Raw genomic sequence first — 17350 nt, 5'->3', positions numbered from 1 at the left:
TGTCTACTGTTATATCCTCTGATTAACTCAAGAGGAAACAAATCCCAGGACCAGCTCTTAATCAATCCATTACTTCGGGTCAGCAACACAGAAGGAAAAGAAGGGCAGAACTTACTTCATCTCCAACCACACTCCACAGCTGAATCAGAGGAAGACCAGTTGGACTGTAACTTGTCACCTGAAGAAGTGGGGAGGGGGGAGTATGATCTGGTTAGGTTTTGTGTCCCCACTCAAATATCATCTTGAATTGTAATCTCCATAATCCCCATGTTTCGAGGGAAAGACCTGGTGGGAGGTGATTGGATCATGAGGCGGTGTGCCCATGCTGTTCTCGTGATAGTGAGTTCTCACGAGATCAGATGGTTTTATAAGTATCTGACAGTTCCTCCTTCACATACTGTCTCTTGCCTGCCCGTCATGTAAGATGTGCCTCTTCCCTTTCTGCCATGATTGTAAGTTTCCTGAGGTCTCCCCAGGCCCGCAGAACTGTGAGTCAATTAAACCTCTTTCCTTTATAGATTATTCAGCCCCGGGTATTTCTTTATGCAATGTGAGAACAGACTAATATCAAGTATTAGCTACTTCATGCACCTTTCCTTAAATTCTACTGGTCAATCCAGGGCCAAGCCACGGGAAAGAAGGCATTGAAAGGTCAGTTCCCAAGAACCCAGCCAGCCTGCCTCCCCTACCCCCACCAACCACACACCTGAGCAAGCAGTGCTGTATTCCCTGTCATCTCACGCATGGCGGCATCTGCTTCAGGTGAAAACTGGTCATTGTCTTCAGGAGGAAAAGGAAAAGCAGCATTTAGGCTGTCACTGAGGCAAGGCACCCTTGTCATATACAGAAGTTTCAGGTGCATTCCAAGTAGAATGCTTCAGATGCTGTGGGACTGCAGTGGGGAGATCCACCCGGGTCAGGGAGAGAGCCTAGGCCTCCATACCACTCCCAGTGGATGAACTCAGGGCCGCTGCAGCATGTTGCCCACCGGAGCACAGACCACAGATGGACAGAAGCTCTTGCCTTCACCACCAACATCACCACCAATACCACCAGCTGAGCAGCGGCACCACCACCACCACCAACTTGGGCGTTGGCAATGCAGAGCATATAGGACGTGTTCTTCCACCAAATTAGTAACACGCAGCGCTATCCCCACTTTACAGGAGAGAACACTGAGGCAAAGGTGGATTCCTGAAGGTCAACCAGTTCCCAAGTGGTGAAGGTGGGAATCAAACCCAGGCAGTTGGCCACACAGCCCAATAAGGGCAGCCACTCAGAGGGGGCAAGGTGCTGCAGCAGCATTCAGCTTTGCTGGGTTACAAAAGTTAACACAGAACAATACACCCAAGGCAAGCAGTGGTAAGGATGGGAGAGACAGGGGTTTACCAAGGAAGATCTGGGAAAATCTTACTAAGGAGAAGGAGTTTCAGCTGGGTCTGGACAGATCGCTTAGAAGGACAGAATCCGAGAGGAAGGAGGGGCAACAGCAATAAAAGAAGCAAAACAAAGATCTTGCCCTAGTGCTCCCTCTGAGCCAACTCCAGCTGGACTGTAGTATTTCTAACGCATTTAATTGCTTAAGACAAGCAAGAAGAAGATCAGAAGGGGCAAACCTGGGGAGGGAATGGGATGGGATGAACTATCTCCTACAAATACAAAATTCCTAGCCATAAACAGCTGCCATTTCATCACCCTCTACACACCAGACCTTAGGTTTATGTAATTCTCACAGCCAGCATCAAAGACAGGGACCATTCCCATGTTCTGGGGTGAAAGTTGAGGCTAAGTAATTTGCCCAGGATTTTGCCAGTCCTCTTCCCTCTGACAATGCTTTCACAGTCTAAGACACCAGATAGGGTGGCCCCACTGTGTCCTGTGGAGCTATGGCCTGGCTGAGCAGTACAGCACACCCTCTACCACCGGGGCTAAGACTTTGGGTCTGGACTATAATCTTGGAAAGTGCCTTTGTTGGAAGCCCTTCAGTGCCTGAGGTCTGAGTACAGTCTAGAGCAGTGGATCTCCAAGGATCAGCAGCACTGGTCTCACCTGGGAACTTGACAGCAATGTAAGTTCCTGGGCCTAAGCCCAGATCTATTCAATCAGAAGCTCTTGAGTGGCAGCAACCTATGTTAGCGTAAGTCCTCCCGGTGAGAACGGAGGCTCTGAGAGAGAAAGACCTACTCTCGACAACTGTCCCCAACAATCCCCCAAGCCAGAGGCCCCAGCTGTTACCTGACAGGGGCATCACGCTGTCCAGAAGGACTTCTGCTCCCTGAAATGGCAGGGTGACAAAGTCAGACCTGGGAAGGCAAGAAAGGAACAAGTTTAACATGGACATGAAGGCTGACTCCACTCCAAGCCAGTATTCATCTTTGTACAGTGAGCCCACAACCTGGAATGCAGCAAAGCAGAGGGTTCGTACTTTGCGGCAGGCCACGGCTCACAGCACACCCAAACACAGAGAGCCGGCCCTGCTGCAAGCCTGACCTCAGAGGGATTTCCTACAGCAAATTCCTAAAAAGGAGCCCACTTCACTTTTTTCCTTTTTTGTTGTTGTTGTAGAGATGAGGTCTTGCTATACTGCCCAGGCTGGTCCTGAACTCCTGGGCTCAAGTGACCCTCTCAAAGCACTGGGATTTGCAGCAGGCCACCACGCCTGGCCCAGCTTCCCTTCTGAAGGATGATGCTGAGGACTCTTCCACAAGACAGGCCTTCTAGCTCAGTTTGGCTGAGCGAGTAATGGAGTTTGTTTCTATCAGACTCCGCTAAAGCATAGTAAGCAGCAGGAGAGAAGAATTAACCCTCACCCAAGCCCTGGCACAACTGAGCCAGCCATGCAGAGATCACACATCCCAGACAAGCAGGGCGTAGGCCTGTCTGAGGCATCTCCGCTCACCTGATTTGCCGAAGCACGTCTACTTTCACCCTCTTATATCCGCCGTAGTCCACGTATCGAATCTCCACTTCGTTGGTCTCCTCGTAGGAGGCAATCACTTGGGCTCGCCACCACGCCCCGTCCGCACCAGGGGCGGCACAGATGACCGCTACTGCAAGGCAGGGAGCGGAGTGTGTGGAATGCCTGGCCCGGGGCAGGGAACCAAGGGCCACCTGGCCACTATCCACCTCCCTGCGTTATTTCTCAGAGACCTGTACCTCTGCAGTGCAGGGGACAGGAACAGCAACCGGCCCCAAGCAAAGCCTCCCCCAAGCCCAAGACCAGCTGAGGGAAGAACCTGGATGGGAGAAGTTCAGCCTAGCAAGTGTGCTGCCCCCAAGGCCATCCAGACTGAAAAGCATTCAGTCTAGATCCATTACTCCAAAACTTACTGGGACCCAAGAGGGACACAAATGAATAGGAATAAACCAAGTAAACGTAGCACTCAGGAATGGGGGCCAGGGCCAGCCTTATATTTAAGAGAAAGCCCCTGAAGAAATCAAGTGCAGCGGATCTTGGCATCCTCGTACCTAGGGTGTGCTCCAGCCCACAACTCAGATGGAGAGCTTGACCAGAAGGAGCCTCCTGGGCCTAAACCCCCTTCTTCTAACCTTTGCCTCTGGAAGGTGCTGAGAGGACCTGAGCAGTCGCCCAGCATCAAGGGGTCACTAACCCACTGTAGGTCAGAGGCAGATGAGACCATGAGGTAAAGGTTCCCAGCAGCACCCCAACAGCTCCCCCAGGCTGGCCAGGATGAGGACGTGTGACATGAGGCTGACTGTGCTGGGTCCTGACCCTTAGAGAGAACCCCTGGCAGTTACCCCTCGGACACCAGTTCAGTCTTGACTGCTGGGTTAAGGCAACTTTAGAGACGCTGATGAAAACTAAATCCTTATCCTTCCAAAAGGAAAAAAAGTAACACACAAAAAGCTACAGATCACTTCAAACGTTTTCTACTGCACTGAGGGACCCCGCCAGCCCCTGGTGAGGAATGGGTTATGTTCTGACATTTGATCCTCTCTGATAAGGACAACAAAGATAATAATGACAAAGGCTGGCTCAGACCCCAGATCCTGCTCACTCGGGCAAGTCACTTGAGGCTGTTTTCTCATCTGTTAAACACAGATGACCCAACACACTGCACAGGCTTGTCGGACTTAGGGGTTTTTTACGGTGACCAGTGTATGCATCAGGTGCTTTATATGTAACACACACAGTATCCAACACTAATTCCTGGAACAAATGGGTATCACCCCCTTTAACAGATCATAAACAGGTGGCAGATACTGTGACACTGGCTTTGAGGGGAAAAAAAAGAAAAAATTAAAAAACAATTCGTGGCAGAGCTGGGATCTGAATCCCTGTGTCAAAACTCTACTCCAACACCCATCACTCTGCCAGCTAGCGGAAAGCCCAGCTCTGCCTCACCAGGAAACCCACCCCAGCTCCTAACAATGGCAAGAATTGAAGGACGCTGCTTCCATGAAGGATCCCAGAACAGCCTCCTCCTGATCAGGATCCAGGGCAGAACAGGCCACCCCAGGGGTTCCCTTTCCCGAACCCTCAGGGCGCTGCTTACTTTCCACCGGGGTGGGCAAGGTGGGGATTCCAGGCTGAGAGTAGCAGAGGGACATCTGCTGGTCGAGGCTGTGCAGCGCGTGGAAGGCAGGGTGTGTGTGCTGCTGCACGAACAGGTGCCCGGCGTTGACCTGGTTGACCACAATGACCTCCACGGTGATGCCATCAGGCAGCATGAGCTGTATAGCGGGGAAGGGGCAGCGGTCACTGAAACAATCTCTCTCATCTCATCTTTGAATAAGTCCCGAGGCCCAAGGGCAAGTCTCTGGGCTGGCACATCTTTGAAAAGGGCAACTCAAGACAACATGGCACCCAGAAGGCAGAGGCTGAAGGACTACTTTAACAATAGAAAATGTGCAACACCCCTGTGGCTGTTGTCCTGCAATACTATGAGCAGCCCTTAGGGACAGTCTCACCTCAGGGCCAGGCAGGGAGGGTCCCACAGATACTGGGCAACCAAGAAGCAACTGCGGAGGTAGGGCTGGGCCTTGCACAGGCCTGGCAGGGTCTGCCTACCAGTGGTGCCCTCCCTCCCACTTCCATTGATGAATCTGTAAGACCCAGGGAGGGCAAACACAGGAATGAGGTGGCCACTGAGAACAGGACTCCTGAAAATAAGCAGTAGGCAGGCCCTCAGGCCCTTTAGCCAACTCCTGTGGACTGGCAGCTGACCCCAGGAGCCTATGGTCTGTCAGCATCCACGTGGCCTTCCCAAGAGCAAGCAGTGGCCTCAGGTCAGGTCGGTGGTCAAGGTCTAGCAGAGTCTGCTTCCTATTTGCTCTCCCTCCTGCTGCTTACCCTCCTGAGGTCAGGAGTTCAAGACCAGCCTGGCAAATGTGGTGAAATCCCATCTCTACTAAAAATACAAAAATTAGCCGGGCGTGGTGGAGCGTGCCTGTAGTCCCAGCTACTCAGGAGGTTGGGGCAGGAGGCTCCTGAGGTCAGGAGTTCAAGACCAGCCTGGCAAATGTGGTGAAATCCCATCTCTACTAAAAATACAAAAATTAGCCGGGCGTGGTGGAGCACGCCTAGAATCCCAGCTACTCAGGAGGTTGGGGCAGGAGAATCGGTTGAACCTGGTGGGCAGAGGTTGCAGTGAGCCAAGATCATGCCACTGTACGCCAGACTGGGCAACAGAGTAAGACTCTGTCTCAAAAAAAAAAAAAAAAAGAAGAAAAAAAGAGAGTCTAGGACTGAGCCTCCTGGGAAAAAAAACTCTTGATTCAGGAGTAAAGCATAAAGTGGTATTCAGCCCACTCTCAGATACCCACGGGAAAAAGACATCCCGATCCTTTCTCTCCAGTCCAAGGGCCTTTGCAAAGGGGAAGACACAAAACTGAAATGCCAAAAAAACAAACAAACCAACAGAAAAAAAAAAAAAACACCCAGGAGGGCAATTCCCTGGAGCAGCACAGTCAAGCCCATCTGTGTAAAATGTAGTCTTCGGTCCACAGAACTCTGCAATTCTACTCCCGGTGAGATGAGGCCTTACTAGGGTCAGAGGCATATACTGCGGGATATGGGCGACGGCCCTGAGAGACCCTGCAGTCAGCCGCACACAGGAGCCCCGGAGATGGCAGCTCTTCCCTCTGCCAAACTCCTGGGGCCACCTCCAAAGAGTCACTGGGCTTCCGGGCCTGGTGGGAAGTATTCATTCTTCTTTGCAATTTAGGCACCTCCTGGGGAGGGGGAAGGGGAAGGAGATCCTTCACCAGGGCCACTGCTAAGGCCTGACTCAACCAGAAGAAACAACAAGCACCATCCAAACCCATGATACTAGTCCCACTCAGGTCTCAGGTGCTGAACGGCGACCTGGACACACCCAGTCTCCTGGCTGAACTACACCATCCTTTCTAAGCAAATGCCTAGAAAACTTAAAAGGTTTTTTCCAGGCAGCAGAGCCAAGGAAAGCGGTCCTCCCACATGGGGACCAAGAGGCCTCTGGTTTCCTGCCAGGACTATCACTACCTAACCCCTGACCCCAGAACACAATCCCATAGCAGCACCGACCAGTGGAGGCCAGAGGGGAGAGGGCACAGGCACTCTTCTTAGCCTGAGGTCTGGGGAGTTTCTTGTTTGGGGTAGGTTTCGGGGAAAGAGGCAAGAAGTCCGGATCACCCAGTAGCATGCTCACCCAGGATGTCACTGGCAGAGAAGGCAGCGCCAGTGAAGGCAATGGGGGAGCGTAGATATTGGTGAGGTTCAGCTCCTTGAACTTCTTCCCAATCAAGTAGAGCGCTTTGTCTACATGATTCTGAGAGCCTAAATAGAGGATGGAGGCAGGACACACAATCACTATGAGAGGAAAGTCACACACACACTCACAAAAACACAGCCACATACCCTACTCCACTGGACTTTGCATAGAGTCCAAGTGCATCTCTGAAGTACCAAAACACTTAAGCTCTGCTTTAGGAAGAAAGGCATCGAAGCCTTTCAAATGATACCTCTGTCATTATGATCCATGGCTTTCCATGCGACAGGAAGAGGTAGGCAGCTGGGAAAACACCAAAGGGGAATTGTACACAAGGCACTTCTGCTTTGAGAGGAGGCTTTATGGGGTGGTGGGCACTGTGAACCCAGGACCCAGGCCCCGCCCAACCAAGCACCCACACTTCTCCTGGCCAAAGATCAGAGTAGGGAGGGACCTAAGTCTCCCGCAGGCACCTGAAACGGGGGAAAGGCTGGAGGGAAGACACCCAAGGCTCCCTTCCCTGGGATGAGAAGTAGGGTTTCCTATTCCAAAAAGATAGCAATTGAAACTCAGATGCTAGTCACTTCTATTTAATATTTCAGGTAAGAGGCAATACAAGTAGCAGATGCTACTGACCTTCTATGTGGCAGATCTGGATGCTCTGGATATAAGGCAGGGTTGAAATGTAGATCTTGGCACCAGATGCTTGCCTCAGAAAACTCACATACCACCCATGCTTGCCAATTAGCTGACCGACTAAGTGCTTCCAGAAAGAGAAAAAGAGTTGAGAGGATTAACGGGAAACCAATTCCCTGGACACCCAAAGACCTACTTCTGTTTTACACAAGATCACGCTCAAACATATTAGCTGTTACCATGTCAGCATTTATTTTCCAGGACTATTCTAAGCACTTACACTTACTCATAGTACCTATGAAACACAGATAACTTTATCACCATTCTGTAGATGGGGAAACAAGCCCAGAGAGGCTAAGGAACTACCTTAAGGTCACACAGCTGCTAACCAGGAAGTTGAACCAGGCAGTCTGGCTCCAGGACCAAGCAGTTCCCATTTCATCCCAAAAATGTGGCCCAGACCCAGAGAGCCGCAAAGGGAGCAGCATCTTCTCCTCTAAAACCCATGCTGAGAAGTTTTGCCAGCACACGATTTCTCGTGCCCCTCTCCCTCAGGTCTACTCAGATCCAAAGATAAAGGGGCTCGACTTGAAAATGAAGGTCTAAGAACCCTGGGCTCCCACTGCCAAGTGACAGCAGATTGGAGCCTGCAGAGCAGGAGGCACGCAGAAGTGCCCAGCGCGCCAGAGTTCAAGGCGGACAGAAGGAGCCAAACTTAACCCTTACGTAAGAGGGGCTCCCACACAACCCCCAGCGACCCCCTCCCAGAGGAGCTACTGGGGGCATGGTCCCTCCTCAGGCACAGCCGTTCTCGTCAAGCCCTTTGTAACCACTGAAGGAAAAGCAGGCAGGATGGGTAAGGACCCTCCAGGGAGGAAACCACCAAGAGAGCTGGCGACCCAGGGTCAAAACAGCCACTCTGACCCAGAGTTCAGACCAAGTCAAATCTCTACCCCAGCACAGAGCCCAGGGCCCTGGGAGAATGCGGTCTGACACATTATTTCCGAGCCCCAGAGACAAACATCAAGATCAAGCTAATATGTTGCAAGTTCTAACAGGCAGAAGCTCGAAACCACTTAAGCACTCAGGAATGGGGGACTGATGAAGTAAACTGACATTCACACAATGAATAATGCAGTTACAATTATATTTTCAAAGAAGAACACACAAAAATTAAATTGTTAAATATTTAAAGTATTAATTAAAGTGACATAATCTCAGTTTTGTTTAAAAACCACAGGGTGCCAGATGAGAAGGAAATAAAAGTCTTTCACAGTCACTCTCAAGGGTAGGATTAGAGCTGATTTTTATTTTCTGCATATATTTCTATACTTTTCAAGTTCTCTAAAATATGGATTTATGCTTTGCTCAATTATAAAATACACTTTACGTTGGAGCACTTGAGCAGAGTTCAGTGAAGGGATTCTGGCTGGCCCCCACGGCCTCAGTGTTTTTTTCCAAATAGATCTCAGTCCCAGAATATGCAAGAACCACCCCCAAGGGAGAGACACACAGGCCTGCGAGTTTGAGAAGTATAAGAATAAGATGCTCCTGGAGGCAGCCGGAGGAATTCCACGTTGCAGGAAGCTCTCTGAGCCTTGGCAAAGTGTAGTGTGTCCTTTCCCCGCAGCCTTTGGCTGACCCAGGGGTCCTTCTGGTTTACTGTTCCTCTCCCAGCTCCCTCCCCCAGGTCTAATGGCCCTGGCCCCAGGGAGCTTTGCGGGTTACCATGGAACCAGCCTGGGGGACTCCACCCCTACCTTTGGCACCACGATCTCCCAGATGATGAGGTCGATCTTCTGAGGGTTGGAGTCTGCCTGGGCATTTTGGAAGCTCTCAGTCTTCTTGAGACTGCAACAGCTATCCACGGAATCCATGCTGCTCCTGTCAGAACCTGCAGGGGAGGAAGCAGCAGGCGCGCACACACGCAGACCCCAGCTCAGAGCAGCCGGTAACCCAGAACTCCCCAAACTCACATTCCCGGGAGGCCCTGCCCCACACCCGCTCCTCAAGCTTGGCAGGTGACTGTCAACTTACAGTCTAGAAGGCTCAGAACAACCCCAATGAAAGGAGGACTGGGGGTGTCGATACACCTAATTTTAGCCTGCCACTTACAGTCCCACTTGCTTAATTGGCAGCCGCACCCAGCCACAGCTGCTGGAGCAGAGACACAAGTGGTGAACTGGGAAGGGACAGACTGCGCCCAGGGAAGGGAAGCCCACAGGGCAGGGGAGGAGACATGCTTGAGGTCCACATGGTCCTGAGAGCCAGACTGATGGACTGCAAACACCTTGACACCCTTCCAACTATCCTACCCTCTCAGTCCAAGGGTCGGTCTCCTGTCCCCAGGGCCCAGTCCCAGGGTCACGGGTACAGGCCTTCAGCCAAGCAGAGCTAGACAAAGTCCTCATTGGCCTGCCTGAGGGCCCCATTCTTATACCTAGCGGGGACCTGCTTGTTCCTCTGCCATATGTGGACAAAAAAAAGGAGAGTCTCCTTTCCCTTTGCTTAGGCCTGATTCGTGCAACTCTGAACACTCTAAAATCGGTCAAAAGACGGAGCCAAAGCTCATGGCCAAGAAAACCCAATGGGAACAGGACTCTGCTCCCGACCTGGGCTGTTTCACTCTCGCTCAAGAGTGTGCCAAAGGGACCGTCACAAAAAAGAGGGTCCAGATCAGCTCAAGAGAAGAGGCCCTTTCTCATCAAGCCCTTTGTAACCACTGAAGGAAAAGCAGTGGCTTAAATATGGATGACTCAATCACCAGAAATAGATCACTCCTGAGAGTCTATCAACTAGGTTACCTTCCACATGGTTTCTCCAAACCCTGGGCATAATCCTTTGCCAAGTAACCCATACACTGGATGCAGAGAACTAAGGCCCAAGAGATCCTGCTCCCAGCAAAGGAAGAATCACCTTCAAAGTGACTTCCCCCCTTAACCTAGGCGCTTGGAACAGGATTCATGTAGGGAAAAGTACCCCTTCTGGGGGAAGACTGCTTGGCTAGCCTGCTGGAAGCATAACAGGCTGACAGGGGTTGGGGAAGGGGGCGGGGAGCTCTGCTCACTCACAGCCCCCAGCCTCTGTCCCACAGAATGGGACTGGCTAACACCTGCCATCCCGATGGTGCCCAGCAGTGGCTCAGAACCACACCAGGACTCTAGCAGGCTGCACTCAAAGGCCAGCTTCCAGCTCCCTCAGTGGCGTGGTCCCTGGACCCCTCTTAGCTTCAACTTTCTCACACACAAAGCAGGGCTGACATGAGGGTGCATGCGAGGCACTAACCTGACCTGGTGCTTGGCACCCACTGCATGCTCGTGGACAGTATTACCTCATTTCCACCCGCCATCTCTAAACCTCCCTGCCCATCACCATGGCTTAGGTTCGAGTCTAAACTCAACAGGTCTGAGTAGCTACTACTATCCATCTAGAGTAGGCAGACAAGGGTGCGGGGCTTGTTAATTCAGCTGAGGGGCAGTAAGCAAAGGGAAACTCCTTTATTCTTAAAAAATAAATAAAATAAAAACCACCCATTTTAAGATGCAGTATTTTAAGAAACATTTGAACATCCAGAGATTAGGATGCATCATATAGTATCTGGCCTTCTATAATCATGACTGGTAGCACTTTTTTCTTTCCAAGGTACATAAAAACAGTAGTGTCGCAACAGCATCTTGGAGGTGACAAAATGTAGTGTGTGGTACAAACGAGATGCTGCCGAAAGTGGTAAAATTCCCGATAAAGATTCCCAACCTTCCTGGAGCTGAAATGGGAGGGAATGGCTCCAGGACAAACAAGTCAGAGAGTCACTGGGATATTCGTGGCCTCTCTCCATGAGATAAATGAAAACACCCCAGGGTGGCTGCAGAAGCAGGGTCAGGAGCTGCTGACCTGTAAGTCAGCGGTCTGAACTGTCTACGCTGGGGTCAGCACTCGAAAAACCCAGGACACCTCGTTATCAAAGTGCCCTGCTTTCCCGGGGTGGAGCTGCAACTGCACAGAAGGAAAATGGCTGAGGCTCTCTGCAAAGGTGTCAGCGACAACTCAGGAAGCTTGAGCCTCCCACAAGTATTTAAAGCTGTGGCCATTCTTTGGGGACTTACCCTGTAAGAGCTTCTGGAGAAGGAAAGCAGGTGAAGACATGGGAACAAGCACATGATTAAAAGGAAATAAACCATTCAAAACACTCACACCCATACTTGGCACTCAAGGGAAGTAAAGCTAAGGAGGCCTCTCCATTAAAACACACACACATACACATACACACACACACACACACACACACACACACACACACACACACAGAGGTTAGTGTTTAAAAGAGAAAAAAAATGGGCTGGGCATGGTGGCTCACACCTATAATCCCAGCTCTCTGGGAGGCCGAGGGCAGAAGGATCACTTGAGCCCAAGAGTGCGAGACCAGCCTGGGCAACACAGGAAGACTCCATCTGCACCAAAATAATAATTTAAAAAAAAAAAAGAAAAAAAGGCACACTAATGTTAATCAGTCAGCCCAACTTGGAGCTGGTTCCTTGGGAAGGGCTCACTAGGGAAGGTCACCGGTTGAGGAACCAAGTGACAGCTCCCAAGACTTGGGGTTTCAGGGCAATCTAACTCCTCCGTTACCCACCAGCTTTATGCTGTGTCCAGCTCTCTGCAGGTGGGGACAAAAAGCTGAAGAGCACCATGACTCTGCTGCACAAGTAGCAGAAGGGAGAGGCAGACCGGCGGCCTTTCTCCAAGAAATACTGGGAGCGCCCCATCCTCTCAATGAACCAGAGACCCTCCTACCTCCTGAACGATCTGCGTCCACATCCATGGTCCGTCCATCCTCAGCCCCCAAGTCCGACAACTCCCCCTTCAGCGCCCCATTGCTGAAGGGCACAGTACTTTCTGGCAGTGGTGGGGTGACGGCCTTGCCCCTGGGGCTTGAGCTGGTCTCTGTGCAAGAGTCTTCAAGCCCTGAAGTGCGGAGAGAATCTGAGCAGTGTCCTGGGGAAGCCACCAAAGGGACACTTTGGCTGCTGTCTGACATGCCGGTGACACATGTGGCATCTTCCACCAGGATGCCCGCCCGGTCTGGCGACTCTTCATCAGGGGTGGTCGGGGGCAGGCGGGGGGCCAGGGAGATGTGGTGTGCAGAGATCTTTGGTTTACTGTCCTTGATGGGGCTGGACAGAGGGCCGTTCAGGCAGCTCACGTAGGTCTTTGGTGGTGCTGAGCCCTCTGCTGGTAGGCCTGGCGAGGGGAGGGCAGCATCCGACGGGGCAGCAGCTGCCTCTGCTATGGCAGATTCCCCAGTGTCAGAGCCCAAGACAGTTTGCTGGTGAACTGGGACACAGCTCTCTTCCTCCTGCCCTTGGAGCTGACTGGCCTGATACACGCAACCTGCAACCTTGCCCACCACGGTGGCCAGCACCTGTTCGCTTGCTTCCGAAATCACTTGGAAGATTATCTGGAAGGCAGCCTGCTCAATCTCCCCATTTCTATCCAAGCCTTCCCCATTTCTATCCAAGCCTTCCTCATTTCTATCCAAGCTCTCCTCATTTCTGTCCAAGCTCTGATTTCTATCCAAGCTCTCCTCATTGCCCAGTTGTCCCTCAACATCTCTGTCCTGGGCTTTGGCATCTGTGATTGGGGGTGCTGGTGCCGCATCGTCCTTTGGCAGCTCTGTGTGAGCCGACTCGATGAACCTACTTGGCAACTTCTCTGCTACATACTCTTCCTCCTGCACCGGCCCCACCTGGGATGAGCTGCTCTTCCCCTTCTCTTCTTCCCCTTCTAAAGAGGCTAGGTTGGGGGCCTTGCTGTTCTCCAATTCCAAGACATGCTCCTGAGACAACAGACCTTCTTCAAGCAGCTTTTCCCCCAACACAGCATGACCGGTCCCTTCGGCCCCACCTGTCTCTCTTGCCCTCTCCCCAGAGCCATGCTCCTCTGGCGGGGCTGCAGGGTAGCCTGGCTGGCCCCTCCCTGGCACCCTGCTGAACGGGGACTCTTGCTTACACACCTCAGCTGATTTGTGGGGGAATAGTACACCCTTTGGAGATGAAAGGGGGCACTCCAGAGGAATCGATTTGGTTTCACCACCTGTCAGGGCTAGTTCCAGCTTTGCACTGTTGTCTCTGCACGTTCCTGGTCGCAATCTCATGTCTATGGCGTTAGGAAGACTGCCCGAGGACTCTGATCTTTGGCGAGGTGGGTGTGCCCGGAGCAATGCCGGTGGCTCTGCAGGCATCTTGCTCACGGTGGACAGTTCCTTTTCTGGCGGCTCTGTGACACTGGGGGGCATGGACACTACTTCGGCACAGACGTCTTCCATGGGAAGAGGTTCTTTGATGGCAGAGTCAGCCCTCAGCTGCACAGCACCAGCCTCCACCTGCTCATCATGCCTGCTGACGTGGCCTTTTTTACGAGACAAAAACCACCACCAGACGAGAAGTGCCAGCATCCCAAGCAATGCCAAGGAGAAGAGTGAATGGAACTGGATTGCCATCCTGCAGGCTTGAAGTAATTACACCTGGGGAGAGCAGGAGAGTGGGGAGGAGGAATGTTACAGAGCCAGGTAGGAGGATACTGGCAACTGCACATGCAAGACAGTCAACAGGTAGGGCCGGAGCCATCTCCCCCACCTTCCCTGCCCTCCAAGAGGAGCACACTCTCAGCTTGTACCAGTCCACCCTCTGTGTGATCCACTGGGGGTCAGAGGCCAGGAAGAGGCATCTTCCCCTCCATGCTCCCCAACTCACACACCCTCCTGAAACAAACCCAGCATTCTATTCTTTAACCCAAATTCCTCCCTTCATCACTTCATGATGCCAAAGTCTTCCTATGTTCCCCAAACGGGCTGGCTCTGCTCAGTGTGGCTCCGTTCTCTAAACTCACAGAACATTTTTATCTATCAAGCGGCATCGGAGCATTTCAAACCCCCATGGAATCCACATGTACATGGGTTCCTCACATCTACCCACAAAATGAGTCCATGAAATGGCACTTCATTACTCAGCAATTAGAGACGCTGAGAATGAAGGAGGAATAAAATTACAAATGGCTAAGGAGATGCTCCAGGGTGAGGGACCAACACAGCAAACTGCAGCATGAAGGTCCAGGTCAGACTTGGAGGACTCAAGTCCAGGCAGTCCCTGATCTTCCAAGGCTCAACTTAGAATGTTTCAACTTTACAATGGTGTGAAAGCAATACCCATTCAGTGGAAACTATACTTCCAATTCTGGATTCTGATCTTTTCCTGGACTAGCGATATGTGATGCGCTACTCTCTCGCGATGCTAGCTCCCAGTCATCCACTCTATTACAAGGGTGAACATCGGGCATCCAGAGTGGACCACGCTGCTAGGTGATTTTGCCCAACTGTAGACTACTGTGAGTATTCTCAGCTCGTGTAAAGTAGGCTAGGCTAAACCATGGTGTTCAGTAGGTTAGGTGTATTAGATGTGTTTATTTTTGATTTACGCTATTTTCAGCTTATAATGGGTCTACCAGGATGTAACTCCATTGTAAGCTGAGGAGCATCTGTACCCTCGTGGGGTCAGTGAGGGTGTCCTAGCACCCCACTGCGTAGTCTGGACTTTATCCTGTAGACAACAGAGAACCAGCCTAGGTCTGTAAGGCACACACACCAAATTGTTTCTAGAAGGCAATTCTGGGAACAGGATGAAAAGTGCATCGAGGCTGGGCGTGGTGGCTCATGCCTGTAATCCCAGCACTTTGGGAGGCAGAGCTGGGCAGATCATCTGAGGTCAGGAGTTCGAGACTAGCCTGGGCAACACGGTGAAACCCCGTCTCTACTAAAAATACAAAAATTAGCTGGGCGTGCTGGCAGGCGCCTGTAATCCCAGCTACTCAGGAGGCTGAGGCAGAAGAATCACTTGAATCCGGGGGGCAGAGGTTGCAGTGAGCAGAGATCAAGACTCCGTCTCAAAAAAGAAAAGTGAAGAGATGGAGCACAAGGAACCTAGAAACCTAAGTCAGTTAGGTCTAAGCAAGGAGAAACGGCAAGGGCCTAGAAGGCAACAGCAGACATGGAAAGGGGATAGAAAACTCCATTTTTCCTCATCTGTAAATTGGGGACACATCTCTTAATGGATGGTTGGTATAAGGATTGGCTGAGATATAGAAAGTTCTTTGCAAAGCAGGGTTAACACTCATTAAAGGTATATGACGGGCTTATTCTAGAACACTTATATTCAAGGCTTCCTGTGCCAGCAAACTTTAAATCTCTCTGCCAAAGTAATGTCTTTTTAAAACCAAAAATCTTTGAACTGACAAGCTGAATTACACCTTATTTGGGTTTGTTTTTAGACATAACAAATGTACATGTTTTAACAACTCATACTGGTTTAACTGACTTATATTAATGTTTTCTGGCAGAACCAGAACATCAGTACTTTTAAAAGTTCCCTGAGAGATTCTAATTTCCAGCCAAGGCTGGGAACCACTACTCTAGGACTCCGCCTCTGAAAGTGCGATCCCTGTACCGGAATTCCTGAATATCGCCTGGGGCCTTGCTAGAAATGCAGTACCTCAGTCTCACCTCAGACCTGCAGGTTAACAAGACCCCTAGGGGATTCCGAAGGACCTTACAGTTTGTGAAGGAATGCTAAGAGGTGTGTTCTGCCCCTACAGTGATGAAGTAGCAGAGGTAGTGAGAAGGTCACCTCCATTTGAAAGTCCCCATATCTTTCAAGGTAAACTTTCTTGCTGATACTTGAAGCAGCAGCAATGACAGCATTTGAAGCACAATGCAGGGTTAGGCAGTGGCCAGGTCTAAGACTTTACATCAATGCCTCAGAGAGAAAACTTACTGCTACCATTTTACTTCACATTCAAACACAGAACCTTGCTAGATTGTTTTCCTTTTAACTCACTGTCGTCCAGGCTGGAGTGCAGTGGTGCGATCTCGGCTCATTACAACCTCAGCCTCTGGGTTCAAGCAATTCTCCTGCCTCAGCCTCCAGAGTAGCTCGGTCTACAGGCGCCCACCATCACGCCTGGCTAATTTTTGTATTTTTGGTAGAGATGGGGTTTTGCCATGTTGGCTAGGCTGGAACTCCAGACCTAAGGTGATCCGCCAGCCGGCCTCCCAAACTGCTGGGATGACAGGCCACGGCGCCCAGCCAAATGTATTACTATCTTAAAGGTTAAAATAGCTCAAGGAGGCTGGGTGCAGTGGCTCACGCCTATAATTCTAGCATTTTTGGAAGCTGAGGCAGGTGGATCACAAGGTCAGGAGATCGAGACCATCCTGGCTCACATGTTGTAACTGTGTTTCACTAAAAATAAAAATAAAATAAAATAAAAAATGAGCCAGGCATTGTGGTGGGTGCCTGTAGTCCCAGCTACTCAGGAGGCTGAGGCAGGAGAATCGCTTGAATCTGGGAGGCGCAGGTTGCAGTGAGCTGAGATCGTGCCACTGCACTCTAGTCTGGGCGACAGAGCGAGACTCCATCTGAAAAAAAAAAAAAAAATAGCTCAAGGCATACAGCCAAGGGATGGGTACCTAAATTCTCTTCCACATTAAATCTGGAACCCATTATTCTAGAACTGGGGGGAAGAGGCGTTATATGAGCCAAGAAAAGGGGAGGTCTGTACTACCTTTCTGGAGAGCCTTATAATAGCTCTTAAAAGCTCATAACCACATCCTACAACTCAGAAATCCCACACTTGGCATCTTTAAATTAAAAAAACAAAAACAAAACCACAACAAAGAAAAATCCACAAAGCCAAGTGCCTGTGATCCCAGCTACTTGAAAGGCAGAGACAGGAGGATCGCTGAAGTCCAAGAGTTCGAGACCAGCCTGGGCAACATAGTAAGACTAGTTCCTTAAAAAAATTTTTTTTGGCCGGGCGCGGTGGCTCAAGCCTGTAATCTCAGCACTTTGGGAGGCCGAGAAGGGCGGATCACGAGGTCAGGAGATCGAGACCATCCTGGCTAACACGGTGAAACCCCGTCTCTACTAAAAATATACAAAAAAAAACCTAGCCGG

At 50.9% G+C, this 17350-nt stretch overlaps 1 protein-coding gene across 1 annotated transcript in view; it reads right to left on the bottom strand.

The window, feature by feature from the left end:
- LOC105526116 (A-kinase anchor protein 1, mitochondrial-like) overlaps positions 1 to 17350 on the bottom strand; it is a 24058-nt gene that overhangs the window by 1919 nt on the left and 4789 nt on the right. Inside the window, 9 exon segments of the mRNA XM_011962007.1 lie at positions 116 to 178; positions 707 to 780; positions 2236 to 2303; positions 2900 to 3050; positions 4518 to 4695; positions 6651 to 6778; positions 7347 to 7473; positions 9107 to 9240; positions 12138 to 13866. Coding sequence (XP_011817397.1) covers positions 116 to 178; positions 707 to 780; positions 2236 to 2303; positions 2900 to 3050; positions 4518 to 4695; positions 6651 to 6778; positions 7347 to 7473; positions 9107 to 9240; positions 12138 to 13866 — 2652 coding nt within the window.

Source organism: Colobus angolensis, unplaced genomic scaffold (genome assembly GCF_000951035.1).
Source record: "Colobus angolensis palliatus isolate OR3802 unplaced genomic scaffold, Cang.pa_1.0 Scaffold577, whole genome shotgun sequence".
NCBI classification, from domain to species: domain Eukaryota; kingdom Metazoa; phylum Chordata; class Mammalia; order Primates; family Cercopithecidae; genus Colobus; species Colobus angolensis.
Note: the sequence above shows the minus strand (reverse complement) of the source record. Positions and strands in the feature narration are given on the sequence as shown.